General features: G+C 47.0%; 2 protein-coding genes across 2 annotated transcripts in view; one reads left to right on the top strand and one right to left on the bottom strand.

Moving 5' to 3' along the window:
* GNRH1 (gonadotropin releasing hormone 1) lies at window positions 1–4,145 on the top strand. The gene is made up of 3 exons (XM_043561392.1): window positions 1–309; window positions 2,238–2,333; window positions 4,045–4,145. The coding sequence occupies exons 1-3, from the start codon at window positions 169–171 to the stop codon at window positions 4,084–4,086; spliced, it is 279 nt and encodes a 92-aa protein (XP_043417327.1). The 5' UTR covers window positions 1–168; the 3' UTR covers window positions 4,087–4,145.
* A 3,917-nt stretch (window positions 4,146–8,062) lies between these two features.
* The window catches only part of DOCK5 (dedicator of cytokinesis 5), a 224,910-nt gene continuing 217,615 nt past the window's right edge, over window positions 8,063–15,357 (bottom strand). The window contains exons 49-52 of the mRNA XM_043561393.1: window positions 14,686–14,854; window positions 13,866–14,004; window positions 12,788–12,891; window positions 8,063–12,210 (exon numbers count right to left, since the gene is read on the bottom strand). Of these exons, the coding sequence (XP_043417328.1) occupies window positions 12,106–12,210; window positions 12,788–12,891; window positions 13,866–14,004; window positions 14,686–14,854 (517 nt within the window). The 3' untranslated portion in view covers window positions 8,063–12,105. The remainder of the gene's footprint in view (window positions 12,211–12,787; window positions 12,892–13,865; window positions 14,005–14,685; window positions 14,855–15,357) is intronic.

Consider the following 15,357-nt stretch of genomic DNA (forward strand, 5'->3'; position numbering starts at 1 on the left):
GGGGGGGGGGGTGCGGGTGTGTTTGTCAGTGTCCTTGGGTGAAAACGACAGCTATTTCTATCTTCCGCGGGGTTAGCATACAAACATCAGACTGCTCACCAAAGAGGTCTTTACTTCTTGCTCAACCCAGTCTGGGGCTCCTCTGACTGTTGCGTCGTGTTCCTCAGGATGGAGGCGATTCCAAAACTTGTCGCCGGATTTCTTCTGCTGACCTTATGCGTGGTTGGCTGCTCCAGCCAACACTGGTCCTACGGCCTGCGCCCTGGGGGGAAGAGAAGTACTGAGAATCTGATTGATGCTTTCCAAGAGGTAAGTCGCTTTCATCTTCAAAACTGAGACGTGTGCCCCCACAGGGCTAGCCTGGGCTGCACCTGCCCTAGGCGTCCCCGGGGAGATGAGGCACTGCAAACCGCCAGGCCCATTCCCGCTCGCAGTTCAGACAGGGACCAAGGAAACAGAGAGGAGAAACAACTCCAAGAGAACACGGCAACACCTGTGAAGGAGCGTGCCGCGTTCAGAGCGTCCAGAATGGCCAAAGGAATTCAAAACAACGCGACGGGTCCAAGGTCTCTAGAGCAAGGATTCCTTGGGATTTGGAAAGAAAATCTTAGAACCTCTGCTTTTTTTAAAATGTCATCTTTAAAAAAAATAAATAAAACAAAATGTCATCTTTTAAAAGTATCTATGATACGAGGTCAGTGGTACGTTTAAAAAAAATTTTTTTTAATGTTTATTTATTTTTGAGACAGAGAGAGACAGAGCATGAACAGGGGGAGGGTCAGAGAGAGAGAGGGAGACACAGAATCCGAAGCAGGTTCCAGGCTCTGAGTTGTCAGCACAGAGCCCGACGCGGGGGCTCGAACCCTCGAACCGTGAAATCATGACCTGAGCCGAAGTCGGACGCTAAAGCAACTGAGCCACCCAGGCGCCCCAGTGGTACATCTTTGTAACGTGCAAATCAGTATCCTCACCAAGCGTGCGCGCCCTATCATTTCTTTTTACTGAAATGGGCACTTAAGCAAAGAACTTGGAGGCTGCTGGATAGAGGGGAGCGGTTAGCAAGCTCGGGGACACAAAATATATACTGGAGAATATGCTGGATTTGATTTCATGTAAATTAGATGTCAGTATTAGTACCAGCACTAACATAGGGCACTTGGTTTTTTATCTATGAAATGAAACTTCCTGGGGTCATGGTCACATGAGAGAGGCCTTAGATGTTAGTTGACTAAGCCCCAAAATGAAAGTGGGCTAATAAAAGAAAGTCGCTATTATTTCTTTTATTTTTATTTCTTTTTTTAATGTGTAGAAGACACAGACATTTTATTTATTTATTTTCTTAATGTTGTATTTATTTTTGAGATAGACAGAGCACGAGTGGGGGAGGGGCAGAGAGAGAGGGAGACACAGAATCCGAAGCGGGCTCTAGGCTCCGAGCGGTCAGCACAGAGCCTGATGGGGGCTCAAAATCACAGGCCGTGAGATCAGGACCTGAGCCAAAGTCGGACGCTTAACCAACTGAGCCACCCAGGTGCCCCTCTATTTTTGTCTTTTAGGTTTATGTATTTATTTTGAGGGGGGTGGGGAGAGAAAGAGAGAATGGGGGAAGGGCACAGAGAGAGAGAGAGAGAGAGAGAGAGAGAGAGAGAGAGAGAATCCCAAGCAGGCTCTGCACTGTCAGCATGGAGCCCAAGGTGGGGCTCAGACTCAGAAGCCTCAAATTCATGACCTGAGCTGAAATCAAGAGCAAGATGCCTAACCAGTGCCAGTTAAACCACGCAGGTGCCCCAGAAATTGTTTCTTAAATTAATGGGAAACAGGCCTAAGGGATGAGCAATTCGGGGCTGGGACACTTAGGCCAGTGCAATCTGAAGTCTCCTCTCCACAGACTATAAGTGAAGTAAATCTTATTTAACTGTGACATATTTAGTTAAAACTAGAAACTAAAAATCACCCTATTCACATCTTGAAGCTCCTAGACTTTTTGTATACCATCCCCTCAGGAGGTTCGAAGTACTTCATTCTCATCATCTCTCAGGAGAAAATATTCTCTCCTCATTACCGCCATTACCTCCAGAACCACCCCCCCCCCACCCCATCCATTCAAATGCCTGATGGAGGATCTATCTTCTTAGATAATCCCCTTGGCCTCACTTTCCACGCACAATCTTTGGCAGAAGTGGGAAACACCATTCCACTTCTTTATCTCCATCAGCAAGAATCTCCTTTTTCCTCAGATAGCCAAAGAGGTTGATCAACCCGCAGAACGTCCGCGCTTCGAATGCACCATCCACCAGCCCCGTTCTCCCCTCAAGGACCTGCGAGGAGTTCTGGTGAGTTACAGTGGTGATGACATGGGGCCTTAGAGGTGAACGACTCCTTGGTACCGCCTCTCAGGCTGTCCACACAGGACAACCAGCTCTCAGCCTCCATAGGGCCTACCTTCCTGACTGCGTGAATTCCTCCCGGGGTAGGGTCTCACCATTTTGTGACGCCATCTTTCAGTACCAACGGCTAGAACCTTTTTTTCCCCCTTACACTGAAATCTCTCTGTAACCTTGATCTCATCTTGGTTCTGGCCTTTGGGATGACTGACAAATTTCTTCCCACTGTTATATGTCGGTTCTTCAAGTACTATTCATCAGCCCCCCTTCCCCAGACTATTCTAATCTAGGCCAATCCACACCTCTCCACCAGATTCCTTAATTCTTCACCAATGTCCTTGGTATGACATAGTTTTGCTCTGGAAAAATGAGGAAATCAAAAATGGTGCTCTAGTTAATTTTTTTCCCTTTGGATTAAAAAAAATTCCAAACTAGTAAATTTATAATTCAGAACCACATATTTGATTTCCAATTGGTTTTGTGTGTGTGTGTATTTGTGTGTGTGTGTGTGTGTGTGTGTGTGTGTGTTTTAGTTTCGAGAGCGAGCGAGCGAGAGCAAGCATGAGTCCAGGAGGGGGCAGAGGGAGAAAGAGAGTGAAAATCTTAAGCAGGCTCCACAGTGAGCACACAGCCTGACTCAGGGCTCGATCCCAGACCCTGGAATCATGACCCGAGCCGAAATCAAGAGTCAAACGCTCAACTGACTGAATCACCCCGGCACCCTTGATTTCTAGTTTTCTGACTGGATTATAACAACCTCTACATTCCCACCAAAAATGGGAATCTACTAACTTAATGCAGGTTTTTCATAACCAAACACAAGTATACAGAGAACTGAATATAGAAATTGAACCTTGAACTCACTGTTGGTGATCTCTGAGCTCCATAGTCCGCGTATCTGCAGCACTTAGGGGCATTCCAAGTAGTTACCAGTTATGCCCAGGAGCAGGGAAAGCCTGAATAAATCATATATGAAGATAAGCTATAGTTTTCTTTTTCTCCATTGACCTCAACTTCCACACCCACAGGTCAAAGAAAAAAAATGCAGACAGACATCTTTATTTGCTTTTCCTTTCTACTCCGACCTACCACACAAAATAGTAAGCAGTGATATTTCCCAAGCACGACGTTAGAAGGAATTGAGACAAAAGCTAGGTTAATAACAAACGGAGATCAGATCTTTCTTTTATCTCTTGCACATCCTATCCTTCAACTATTAATGTAGATTTTGGGTTTATTAAAAAACTTAAAAACACATGATCTGTTATCTCTCTAGCACTTGCTAGTGCACAAAAATAAATGGGTCTCGGGGCGCCAGGGTGGCTCAGTCAGTTAAGCGTCCAACTTTGGCTCAGGTCATGATCTCCCAGTTTGTGGGTTCAAGCCCCCCGTCGGGCTCCGTGCTGACAGCCCAGAGCCTGGAGCTTGCTTCGGATTCTGTGTGTCTCCCTCTCTCTCTGACCCTCCTTGGCTCACACTCTGTCTCTGTCTCTCTCTCTCTCTCTGAAAAATAAACAAACATTAAAAAAAATTTTTTTTAAATACACAAACGGGTCTCTTCTTTGTATATCGGTATTTTAGAAATTAAAATGTCAAAAGCATAATGGAATTCAGCTAGTAAAATCAACCTCGGTATATTGGTTGCTCACATATTTTTCAGGAAAGTCTGACTGAAGAGGAAACTGGGCAGAAGAAGATTTAAACCCACTGAGTCAAAAGGATTGTCAACACAAGTATAATTCTGACATTGCAATTTGTGACCCGTTTTAACGTCTATCAATTGTGTGAATTTCAGATACGCTTATGCTAAATTTGCATATTTCACCAGGAAGTGCTGTGTTATGAATAAAGTGGCATAAATGTTACGTCTAGTGCGGAACTCTGGTGGGGGAGGGACCCTGTAGGCCCATAAAGGGGAGAACTCTTGAGTCTGGGGCAGAGGAGACACGAGGTAACACCAAGTGGACATTATTGTTGACTAAAGAAAGCCCATGGCTCTCCTCCGCCACCACCCTGCCCCAAGAGCAGTCACCTACGGGTCCGGGCCCCCACATCCGACTCAGCAACAATCTTCTCTGGTATTGTAGCTTTATTGTTGACCATACTCTGTGGAAGTGAGGCCCCAACCAAGGCTTCCTCCCACGTGGAAAGCAGCTCCCTTCCCCGGCTGTCTCCAATCCCTTTGAAAGTCAAGCGGAACTGGAGAGAGGCTTAGAGAGAAAGGAGGCCCTGCTGGGCTCCCAGTCCCGGGCTCCTTCTGGCTGCACGTGGCCTCCATGTGTTCACCACAGCGAGTGGTGCAGGCCCAGGCTTGGGACCCAGGCCTAAAAATAATCGTGTTCACCTGTCATTATCTTTTGGGGATCGCTCGTGAGAAATGCTACGGAGTATAGCATCTTCCCTCGAAAGGGAGGAAACCAGGGTTTAAGGGATTCACTCAGTTCTGTCGGGGTTGCACGGGCAGGGCTCCCTTATTGCACCACGATGAGCAGCTGATGGTATTGGACTTGAGAGCTAGCCCCTCTTTTGTTAATTGGTTATTTTGTTAATCGGAGCTGAAACAGGATCCTGGGGCTCATGTATCTACTTAGTTTACTGGGGACCAGTTTTCCAGGAGCCCCAGACACTGATACCAGTTCTCAATTATCCTCGTAACTTCCAAGTGATTATGAGACCATTTGAAAACCTTAAATTTCCGATAAACCGCCTGGTGGCACAGCAGCAACTGTGCCCACATTCACATGGCCACGATCAAGGTCCTTTCCTTCTTTCAATCAAGGTGCCTTTCCCCTCCTCTCCCTGCCCACCCCCCCACCTCAAAAAAGGGACCGTGTTAAGGAATTTGAACTGGAGTCAGAAACAGTCCATGGGGGAGAAAACCCTCCCTTCTTTAAAAAAAAAAAAAATTTTTTTTTAATGTTTATTTACTTTAGAGACAGAGAGAGCACGAGCAGGGGAGAGGCAGAGAGAGAGGGAGACACAGAATCTGGAGCACGCTCCAGGCTCTGAGCTGTCAGCACAGAGCCTGACATGGGGCTCGAACTCACTGCGAGATCACGACCTGAGCCGAAGTCAGAGGCTCCACCGACTGAGCCACCCAGGGGCCCCCAAAACCCTCCCTTTTTGATACAGATCTGCCCAATGCCAGATTGCCCAAATATCTCCATGTGAGGAATCTCTAAATCTGGATCAGAGAACCTCCTTCCTCCCACTTTAATAAAATTAGGCAGAGATGTGGGTCCACAGCCTACTTTACGGCACAAAAGTCAAAACTGCATCATTTGACTCACCGATACATACAACGCAGGATGAGAAGCTTCCGTCGGCCAATCACTCAGTGACTGGCACACAGTCATTTTTTTTTCATCGCTATTTTTGTTACATTATTTTTGTTAACAGTAAAATCATTATTTTTGTTAATAAAAGCAGTACCATTTGCAATCTTTAGTTAACACGCTGGAAAAAAAAAAAACAAAACAAAACAGGGCAAGCGGTCACTTTGGGGGAGGAGGAGGGGCCGCCGGAAGGAGAAAGAGAATCTTAAGCAGGCTCCGCCCTGTCAGCTAGGAGCCTGGAAATCACGACCCGAGGCGAAATTAAGAGCCACACACTTCACCGACTGTGCCACCCAGGCGCCCTGCCCCTTCGTTTTCACATCCTGTTTGGCGTCTCGGCTTTTCTTTGCCAAGGCTTGTCTTTGGGCAATTTCTTGGCGGGCAGCTGTGGGCTTCCCTGAATGGGTTACAGAGATGCTCATGAGCTCGGTGGCTTGTGACTCCCCTGAACATGTTGGGTATTTGGTTCTCAAATGGCCCAATGCCTAGGGACGAGGAGAGCAAAGATGACCTCTTTATGAACATTTTAAACATCTTCCTGGATCTGAACAACCCACGACCTCATCAATGCTGCTTCCAAAAGAAGCCTTCCCAAATGAAGAGTGGGGAACCATACCAAACGCTCTCTTTGACGAGAGAAGTTCTCAAATAGATAGGGCTTTAAGTGTTTACCAAAAGGAGCGGCTTGAAGATTAGCCACTTTCGCCAAGGGTTTAGTCTTCCGACAATAACTGGGAAAAAGCCAGCAATCACGGCATGAGACAAGAGCATTTATAATTTTTTAAAAGTGTTTATCTTCGAGAGAGAGAGACAGAGTGTGAGCAGGGGAGGGCCAGAGAGAAAGGGAGACACAGAATTCAAAGCAGGCTCCAGGCTCTGAGCTGTCAGCACAAAGCCCGACCTGGGGCTTGAACTCACAAACCGCAGTGGCCTCCATGAGCTCAAGTTGGATGCTCAACCACTGAGCCGCCCAGGCACCCCTATAAATTTTGACAGTGGACAATGCTCTAAAGACTTTTTTGTTTGTTTTGAGAGAGAGAGAGAGCAAGCCTGGGAGCAGGGAGGGGCAGAGAGAGAGAGAGAGTGAGAGAGAGAGAATCCCAAACATTCTCCCTGCTGTCAGCACAGAGTCCGCCGATGCAGGGGCTCGATCCCACAAACCACGCGATCACGACCTGTGCTGGAACGAAGAGTCAGACGTCTGACGGAGCCACCCAGGTGCCCTTAAAGTAATATTTCTCTCTGGAGACCCTACACCCAAAAAGATTTCCCAGGCTTAGTGATTCAGTCTTGGGGGGCCCAAACCATTTGCATATTGAACATGCCATGGCTGCTTACGTACACAGTAGAACATTATTGCTCTAAAACGCACTAGATGGCAAATGGTTAAAAGTACTGAGACATTTTCTTAAAAGAAAAAAAAAAATCTTAGGCATAAGCCCAGGACTTAAAACAGGGTGGCTATTCTAACTGAAGTGTGGTTGCCCCCCTCTCTCCAACGTGACCCACCACCAGCAGGGAGTCGAAGCAATGAACATCCATTTTGGACACCGATTTTTTTTCAAGTTGTTGTTTTCTCTACGTTAGTGGTGTTCAGCCTTGACCTAATGCTGGAATAACATGGGGGAGATTTTATTGATTTATTTTTTAAAGTTTAGTTATTTTGAGAGGGAGACAGAGCACAAGCAGGGGAGGAGGAAAGAGGGAGACAGAGAATCCCAAGCAGGTGCTGTGCCCTCAGCACAGAGCCCAGTGAGGGCCTCGAACTCACAAACCAGGAGATCATGACCTGAGCTGAAATCAGGAGTCTGAGGCTTAACCTACCGAGCTCCCCAGGCGCCCCAGCAGGGGGAGATTTTAAAGGAATATGGCGCCTGGGTCATACTCCCCTCTCTTGGAAATTGATTTAATTGCTCTGCGGTACAGCCTCTTCTTAGGTGATACTAACGTTCAGTCCAGTTTCAGAACTGGGTCCTATCCTTCCCAAGTAAGATATTAGCTACTCCTTTTACTTCCCTTCAACTCTGCAAGCCAATGAATGAAGAAACAGAACCCATCTTATAAACGAATTGTTGTCAGAAGCCATCAGCTCCAATGGCAAAGGGATGGATGGAGGGGGGAGAACCAAATGGTCCGCAGTTTTTCTTGCTTCCAGGCAAAGACGACTCCATGACCCCACAGCACGAGTCTAAACAGGAGTCTAAACAGGACTCGTAAGGAAAGGCGCCCGGAGGGACTGGGTGTGATGTGTCGCGAAGCGCGAAGGAGGTGTCAATAAAGAAAAGCCCAGGAATGATTTTGTTTCTTTAACATAAAGGCAATAACAAACTAAACACAATAAACTTCAAAATACATTTCCGTTTTTAATTTAAAAAATAAATAACAGCAAATCTGAACAAAATTTTGCTACTTCAATGCACATCTCCCTAACGGGCCATGTTTGAAAACCAACTAGTTTATAAAATCCTGGCAACAGAGCCTTTGACAAAGTTTGCATGAACAACTCACAAAACTGGACTAATAGAGGAGTTTAGGCAGCATGTGTGGGAGACCGGCTTTGGCTGGACTGTAAGAATCAGCCTGAAATCATCAACTTAAAAGGAAAACTATCTTTTTCCTTTTGTAGATTAAAACTGGTGGTTCCACTCTCAACCCACCCCAAGAGGAACTTACCTTTTCCAACCAATTTTAAAATCCCACTTGGTCAATGGTGCACGGACCTAAAAGCTGTTGTACAGAAATGTCGTTTCCTTTAGGTTCTCTTTCTCGTTCACTTAGAATCAAAGAAAGCTAGAGCCGAAAGGATTCTAGAAATCATGCAGCCTCAAGTATCTTTGTTTTACATGAAGAAATTGGGGCCCAGGAACTGACTACAAATTGACTTGTCAAAAGATACATGGTCTTTTCTGTCCTGTTTTGTGTCGATGGGGGGGGGGGGGCAGTTTCCCTGCTTTTTTCATTATATCCGAGAAGCGAGAGGAAGGAAGGGACAAATGTCAAAGGCCTTCCAGATGCCTTTTGCAGGACAGCACGGACACGAGGGGACATTCTGGGGTGCTGGATGTGGTCTGGGTCTGGATCTGGGAGGTGGTGACACGGTACACACCTATGTGAAGTTTCGTCCATCTGTACCCCTGAGGTCTGGGTAGGTGACCATACGTACGTTAAGTCATGTCTCAATTTTAAAGGAAGACATCACCCCATAATCTGGGCGCCGGGGGAAGGGGAAGGTTCCCGAAGCTTGGAAAACGTTAACAAAGGTAGACTGCTACCTCGGATCCTGCTTTATCTCACTTGTCTCAGGGATGTGCGGGGTGGTGGCATTTTTCATGGGTCTCCCTGATGGGAAAAAATGACACCAATTCTGGAATCCAGGTGTGAAGGCGGAGGAGGGAGGGGCCCGTGACCCAGCAGCCTTATTTAAGGTTTCGCTTTCCTCTAATCCCACCGTCTTGCCAACGCCACGGTACGACACAGTCTGTATACCAGGCTGTCCCCATTGAACACAGCGAATTGCCACTGCCCGAGGGTTTCGTATGGCGTCGGGCATTCAGTGAAAGATTAATAAATGTTGAATAATAGTTTTCAATTCTTGAAAGAGAAAAACAAACTCAAAGGAAGACAAGTCACCGGAACCGAGAGAAAAGAAGGGATTGAAAAAACCCCCATAAACTAATATCCACAAAGGTTGTGACGGTTGGGGGGGAGGGGGGCTACTTCCAATGTCGTTCAATACTGCAGGGTTCTTATCAAGGAAAATAAAGGCCAGCTCTTCCCCCTTTTATTCCCAGGCCCTCATCTCTCCTGTATGTAAGGTAATCGTACGGCATTTCTTTTGTAGGACAGGTATTATTTATGATCTTTTGTCCGACGTGACTTTTTCTGACCCAATGGTTTCCCAAAGGAGATACAACTTCCAATGTTCCCTGTAATCTGTGATTCACTTCATTACCTAGAGTCCTTTCTATTCAGGCAGCAGAGACCCAGCGTTTCCATTAATGTGGAAGGGGAATCATATGGAAAGACAGACTGTATTGAAAAAGGGCACTGGGTGTGTCGGATTTCCCCAGCCTCTCAATCAAAAACCACACCGCAGAACTCGCTTGCGCTACTCTGAAGGGACCTGCTTGAGGCTTGGTATGTTTTTGTGACCCAGTTTACATCTTTCTCTTTTAAAGGCAGCTTGAAAAATATGGTGTGTGAGGCCTACAGGTCCCCGCTAGCCAGTCTGCGAGGCAACGTCTCAGAAGCTGCTCTGGGCTCCACAGAAGCCCACTATAACCTTTCCATTCCTTCTCTTTGTTCTCCTGCGTTCCTTCCACTAATATCCTTCCCGGTTCTTATTACCGCTTCTTCTTGAGTCATAAATAATTACTCCAAAAGATGCCATCTTTGCAAAAGGGGCCGTATGCGCACAGCTAATTGGCACTCACGTTCCCAATTACGTTGGGGGAAAAAAATATACGTGCTGTTCGCTGGTGGCGAATTCCAGATCTTACTCGGGGCCAGGAGAGACAAGAAAGGGCCATGTCGCACCTACTGCGTCACAGGGTCGACCTCACGGGAACCTCGCCTGTGTGGTGTTATCCCTGTTTCGACAGATAAAAGAAATGAAGGCTCAGAGGATTTCACTCTGAGGGAGTCTCCAAGTTAATGGACGACATAGTTGGGATGGCCTGAAATGAGATGGTTTCCTTTCAAAGCCCAGGTTCTATTTGACCCCCGTATAGGCTCTCCTGAGTAGGGGGGAAGCACGACCTTTTCCTCACCTCTTTTAAATGCGCACTTATACTAACTGCCTGAGTGACGCTGGCCACGTCGCAGAAGGTTTATACGTTCCTGACTCTGTGAAGAATTAGTATGTCTCTCCTCAGAGGGGTGGCGTGGAAACAGGCCCACAAAGGGGCAGGCAAGCAAATCCCGGAGGTGAAATCTCTCTCTCTCCTCTCTCTACCGCGGCGGGGAAGGGGAGGGGGCCTGGTTGTGGGAGGGGTCTGGTGAGTTTCCCTATAGGCTGACCTCGGGGATCCACCACAAGTTTTCCATTTTGTCATCAACACCCAAGTAGGATAGAAACATCTGGGACATTTCCACTGTTGTTCCAACTAGGGATAGCTATCATCATGGAGTTCGGCAGGGCCGTCTTCTCGATCCAGGCGCTATCTGGGGAGAGAGCCTCAATGAGCAAGCTGGGGTATTAGTGAGCATGTGTAGTCAGACTTTCTGTGTTGAGCCTCAATTTCCTTTTCGACAACACGAGGGGGTTGTCTGTATGACCTGGAAGGCCCTTCTAGCTCAAAACGCCTTTAGCCTTGTGTGGTTGTTGATGTGTGTGTATGGAATGTTTGACCATCGAAATCACCCCATTTTCTTCTTCGGAAAGGAGCACTGACATTAGTACCATAGACATGTAATCGAATTAATTCCACAATCACGAGGAATAAATAATCAAAGGGAGATATTGCACTGTATTCTCCAGGGTAAAATCAGGTTGCAGAGAGGGGCTGCTGAGCCATCCAAATGGGATCTGGAAGGGAAGCTGTTGAACCCGGGGCTTCTAAGGCCCTTCTGTCCCGTGATTTGAGCTCAAAGGAGATAACAGGACAAGAAACTGTGCAAAAGAAAGAGCTTCAAGTGAGTCTGTAGCGGGAAGGAGTTACTGCCTTGTGCTGAGGGCCGTTAGTCGGGAGCATGAGGCGCTCCTGGGAGGGGGTGGGGGCAGCTTTCCCGTGCCACACGTGGCGGGGACGGGGGGTTGGTGGTGCAGGAGCTCAGACCTCACAGTGGAGTCCATGTTTTTTCAACAATGGTAACTATCCACACTTGAAGGTAGCCAATCTTCATTACAAAGACATTCTTTTCCTCAAAGGAGACACAGCAGACATCAGAAAGATAGGATTATTTCGGCTACTGAAGTACTTGAGGTGGGTCTCTTCCAATGTCACTCGGGACACGATGGGCCCACGTGAGAAAACGAAGTCTCAAGCATAGTTTTTCAGAAGCGACGCAAGAAATCCTTCCAAAGAGTAGGTTCCTGGGGTGCTCCGCCATCACCACAGAAGAACTTATCCAGGCTTCTGTAGGCCTCAGTGGCTCTGCATTGGAGGCTGAGTTTAATAGTGGTGAGGGAGATCTCTCTTTTGAGAGACACACAGGACACGGCCAGTTTTAGAATTCCACGTGGAATGGAGGAGAGGCGGTGTGGCCTTAGGCTTCTATCAAAGAGAAGCCTTTCGAAGACCAACCAGTTCGGAGCTGGTGAACCTGACCCCGGATCAGGAAAGGTGGTCAGCAAGGGGCCCCAGGGAGTGAGGACAGTTTCACCTCTCAGGCATCAGGTGTTCAAGGTGTTCAGGAGTTCCAGAGACAGAGAGGGGACAAGATCCTTATTGGGATCCAGGCTCAGAAGAAAGCAAGCCAGATTTCCGAGTTTTTGGAGGTGGTGGGGGTGGGACTTTGGCTTCTCTTCTGATGGGCAGTGGGGGAGCAATCTGAGGGAACAGACACAACAAGAACCAAATGAGTCTTCCCTTTTTTCCTAACCTGCCTTCTCCGCCACATTTCTGACATTGTGCTTTAGCTTCTAACGGATCCGAGTTTGTCTACACAGGCAAGAAGGGAAAGAAGACTGATTTATCCTCCCTTGTCCTGAGTTATCAGATATTCACCAAAATGTTATGTCCCCAACACTAGGGCTCTTGGCACATCTACGGTAGGTGCTCAATAAATATTTGTTGAATGAACAAAGGAAACTCATCAGAGGTCATTCCGTTCACTCAGAAGGAGTACACTCTTCAAATGTGAGCCAGAACTCACGTCTTAGGTCGCTCGCCTGTGCCCACAGTGACGTACAGAGAAAACCTCTACCTTCAGTCTGATGAAAAAGTCTACTTGGATTTCATTACTTCCCACTGCAAACTCCCCTGTTTTTATGGTTTCAGGAATGAATCAAGAGTTGATGAGAGTGACACATCTCTGGGAAACCTGCCCAGTAAAAAGCTTGGAAAAGCGACCCTGCATTCCCACGAGTGGTGTTCTCTGACCCCAGGGCCGGCCGGTGTTCCCTACCTCTGTGGAGTTCCTCTGGCCGCTCTCATAGGGCTTGCTTTTGGGGGGAGGGGGAGGCGGGACACCAGTAGTCATCAGCCCATCTGTCTGCAAAGATGGCGAGCCTAGAAATGATACAAGTCGATGAAGGCAGAGAGAAGAATTCATCAAGGCATCTTATAGAACCTCTGCTTGCCATTTTAAAACCTCAACCTAGTCAATCGAATTGCTAAGATCATAGGCTATGGTTTCTGTGGCCAGAATGGAAAAGATCTCTTGCCCCATACATGACGAATGTAGTGCCGTTTACTCACCAGAAGGCTTCACACGAAGTTCTGAAGTAAAAATCCCATTTTTTGTTCAGGGTTTTTACTATTACGCTGGAGATAAAGACATTTTCTAGAACTTATGGTGTTACTCTATTCTCTGCTATTTCCCAAGGGCTTAGGAAAAAATGTCACAAAGTAAGTGGTCGATAAGTATTGGTTAAATTGAACTGAACTGTCTTAGTTTTATCATTTGAACGGTGCAATATCCATTTCCTCCAGGAAACCTTAACCTAATTATCTCTAACTCTTGATTGACTATTATGTCCCATGTGGCACAATGATTTACTCCTCCATTCTTTTTACCAAGGATACCTTGTCATTCTTCTCAGGCACTGTGTTACTGCTGATTCCCCAGGCCTGACTGTAAATGGTATATAAAACAGGTCTATTTCTTGTCCTTTTTGGGGATCCTTTCCTATACAAAGTACAGGGATATCGACCCAACAGTGTAAGTTACTTGCTTCCTGTCTGGTCCCCATCTGACTCTATCTCATTTATACCTTCACAATCGGAAAAGGAGTAGTGAGACCCTCTGGGTCACTATACAGAGAAGGTTAACGAGTCCCAACAACCCAAACACTCCTTCTCAAACTCTCGATTGTCCTATAGCACCCACCACGGAATGAATCAACTTTATAATAATCTCATATACAGAACAGTGGCTGTTCTGGCTAAAAATTGCCCAGATCCATAAACATACTCTATTTCCTACTAAAACAGATATAAAGGATACGGCTACATCTCTCTATCTATCTCTATATAAAACTTACTTAGGGTCCTGGTAGCTTTAGGAGTGAGTGGAGGCGGGCTCAAGGGTGTTGACTGAGGAGGCGAAGAACCATGAAATGGCGTCAGCCGATTGTCCGACAACTGGAGACTCTTTGGCCTTTGTGCTTTTCTGGCTGGGCTCTAGTCGGGGTGGGGGAGGGGACACAGCAAAGCATTCTCATGGTGAAAAAGGCTGAGCTCATCAACGCTCTGAAAAATTTTGCCTGTCAGAGGGAACAATTCCAGGAGCCATTCTTGAGCTTACCGCCCTGCCATGTGGTGACTGTGGCAAAGACAAGCACAGGGAATCACTGAATCATGCTTTATTTTCTGGCCAGCCACGAGCCTGATTGTGACCACAGTTGGATTATGTTATTTAGGTTGGAAATGAGCCATCTTGATTCTCAGGGAAGGCTGGTCTTGCCTTCCTTGATGTGGCTCATGAAGAAAAAGCACCTTTTTTTTTTTTAAAGTTAAGAGAAGAGAAAGGACTGTGTTTGGACCAACTCATGGAACATGGTGGTGAGAACCACAACTCCAAGCATCAACCCACATGTTTACATTGTGGGTACAAGGTCTTGCACCACTGATTTAGACGCTCAGATTCTCCATATGTGCTTTTCCTCACCCAGTCTAAGATCTGACGTTGCCACAGGCTGCTGGGTCCTGAGGAGGCACGGCCGGGCTCCCCCCTGGTGACTCCCAGCTGTGACATGAACGGCGATGTGCCCGGCTACAGGGGAAAGCACTAGCAAACCTCTGCTGCTTGTTTGCGTGCCCCCCCCCCCCCCGTTTTTGTTCGTTCATTCATTTGTTTTTTACCATCAGATCAGGTTCTGATGCTTTCTCTGCAATGACCTGGGACTTGCTCAGGCTCCAGTCTTTTCTCTTGAACTTGCTGATCCGGTTCTCCGTGTCCTCTTTGAGGGGGAGATCTTCAACTCTGGCACCTGACGAAGCTCTGCGCTCCAAGAGTGGCTCCAGGATTGACCTATCGGCCGAGCACAGGGGCAAAACCACAAAACACTGACCACCTGACAGTCAAAATGTGCTCCATAAAGACCAGGGGTTAGGCCTCCTCAATCTGACCTTGACCTGTGACTTCCTTCTCGGGCTCTAAATGTGCATTTCGAATTGCCAGTTAAACATCTCAAGGTATACGTGTACAGAAATGAAACCGTCACAGTACAGGAGGAAAACATCTCTGAATATTCATCTTATCCCAGGAAGAGAAAGTCTTATTACATTTACAAGCAAAGACAGAATTCATGCAGTAAAAGATGACTAAGCAGCCTTCTGCAGTGGATAATAGCACACGCCCCAGGGACAGCCAGTTGTGCTGAAATCCTACCTACACTTGCTTCTCCAGTGATCTTGGGCAGATAATCTTTCCATGCCTCAGTTTCCTCATCTGTTAAACGGGGACATTAACAGTACCTACCTACCTCACGAGGCTACTACAAAATGCTTAGAATAAGTGCCTAGTATATATGT

Source organism: Prionailurus bengalensis, chromosome B1 (genome assembly GCF_016509475.1).
Source record: "Prionailurus bengalensis isolate Pbe53 chromosome B1, Fcat_Pben_1.1_paternal_pri, whole genome shotgun sequence".
Classification (NCBI taxonomy): Eukaryota; Metazoa; Chordata; class Mammalia; order Carnivora; family Felidae; genus Prionailurus; species Prionailurus bengalensis.

Coding starts and splice junctions, on each gene's coding strand:
- GNRH1 (XM_043561392.1), top strand. CDS start 169: ATGGAGGCGATTCCAAAACTTGTCGCCGGATTTCTTCTGCTGACCTTA. Junction 310..2,237: donor TGATTGATGCTTTCCAAGAG/GTAAGTCGCTTT, acceptor CTTTTTCCTCAG/ATAGCCAAAGAGGTTGATCA. Junction 2,334..4,044: donor AGGACCTGCGAGGAGTTCTG/GTGAGTTACAGT, acceptor CATATTTTTCAG/GAAAGTCTGACTGAAGAGGA.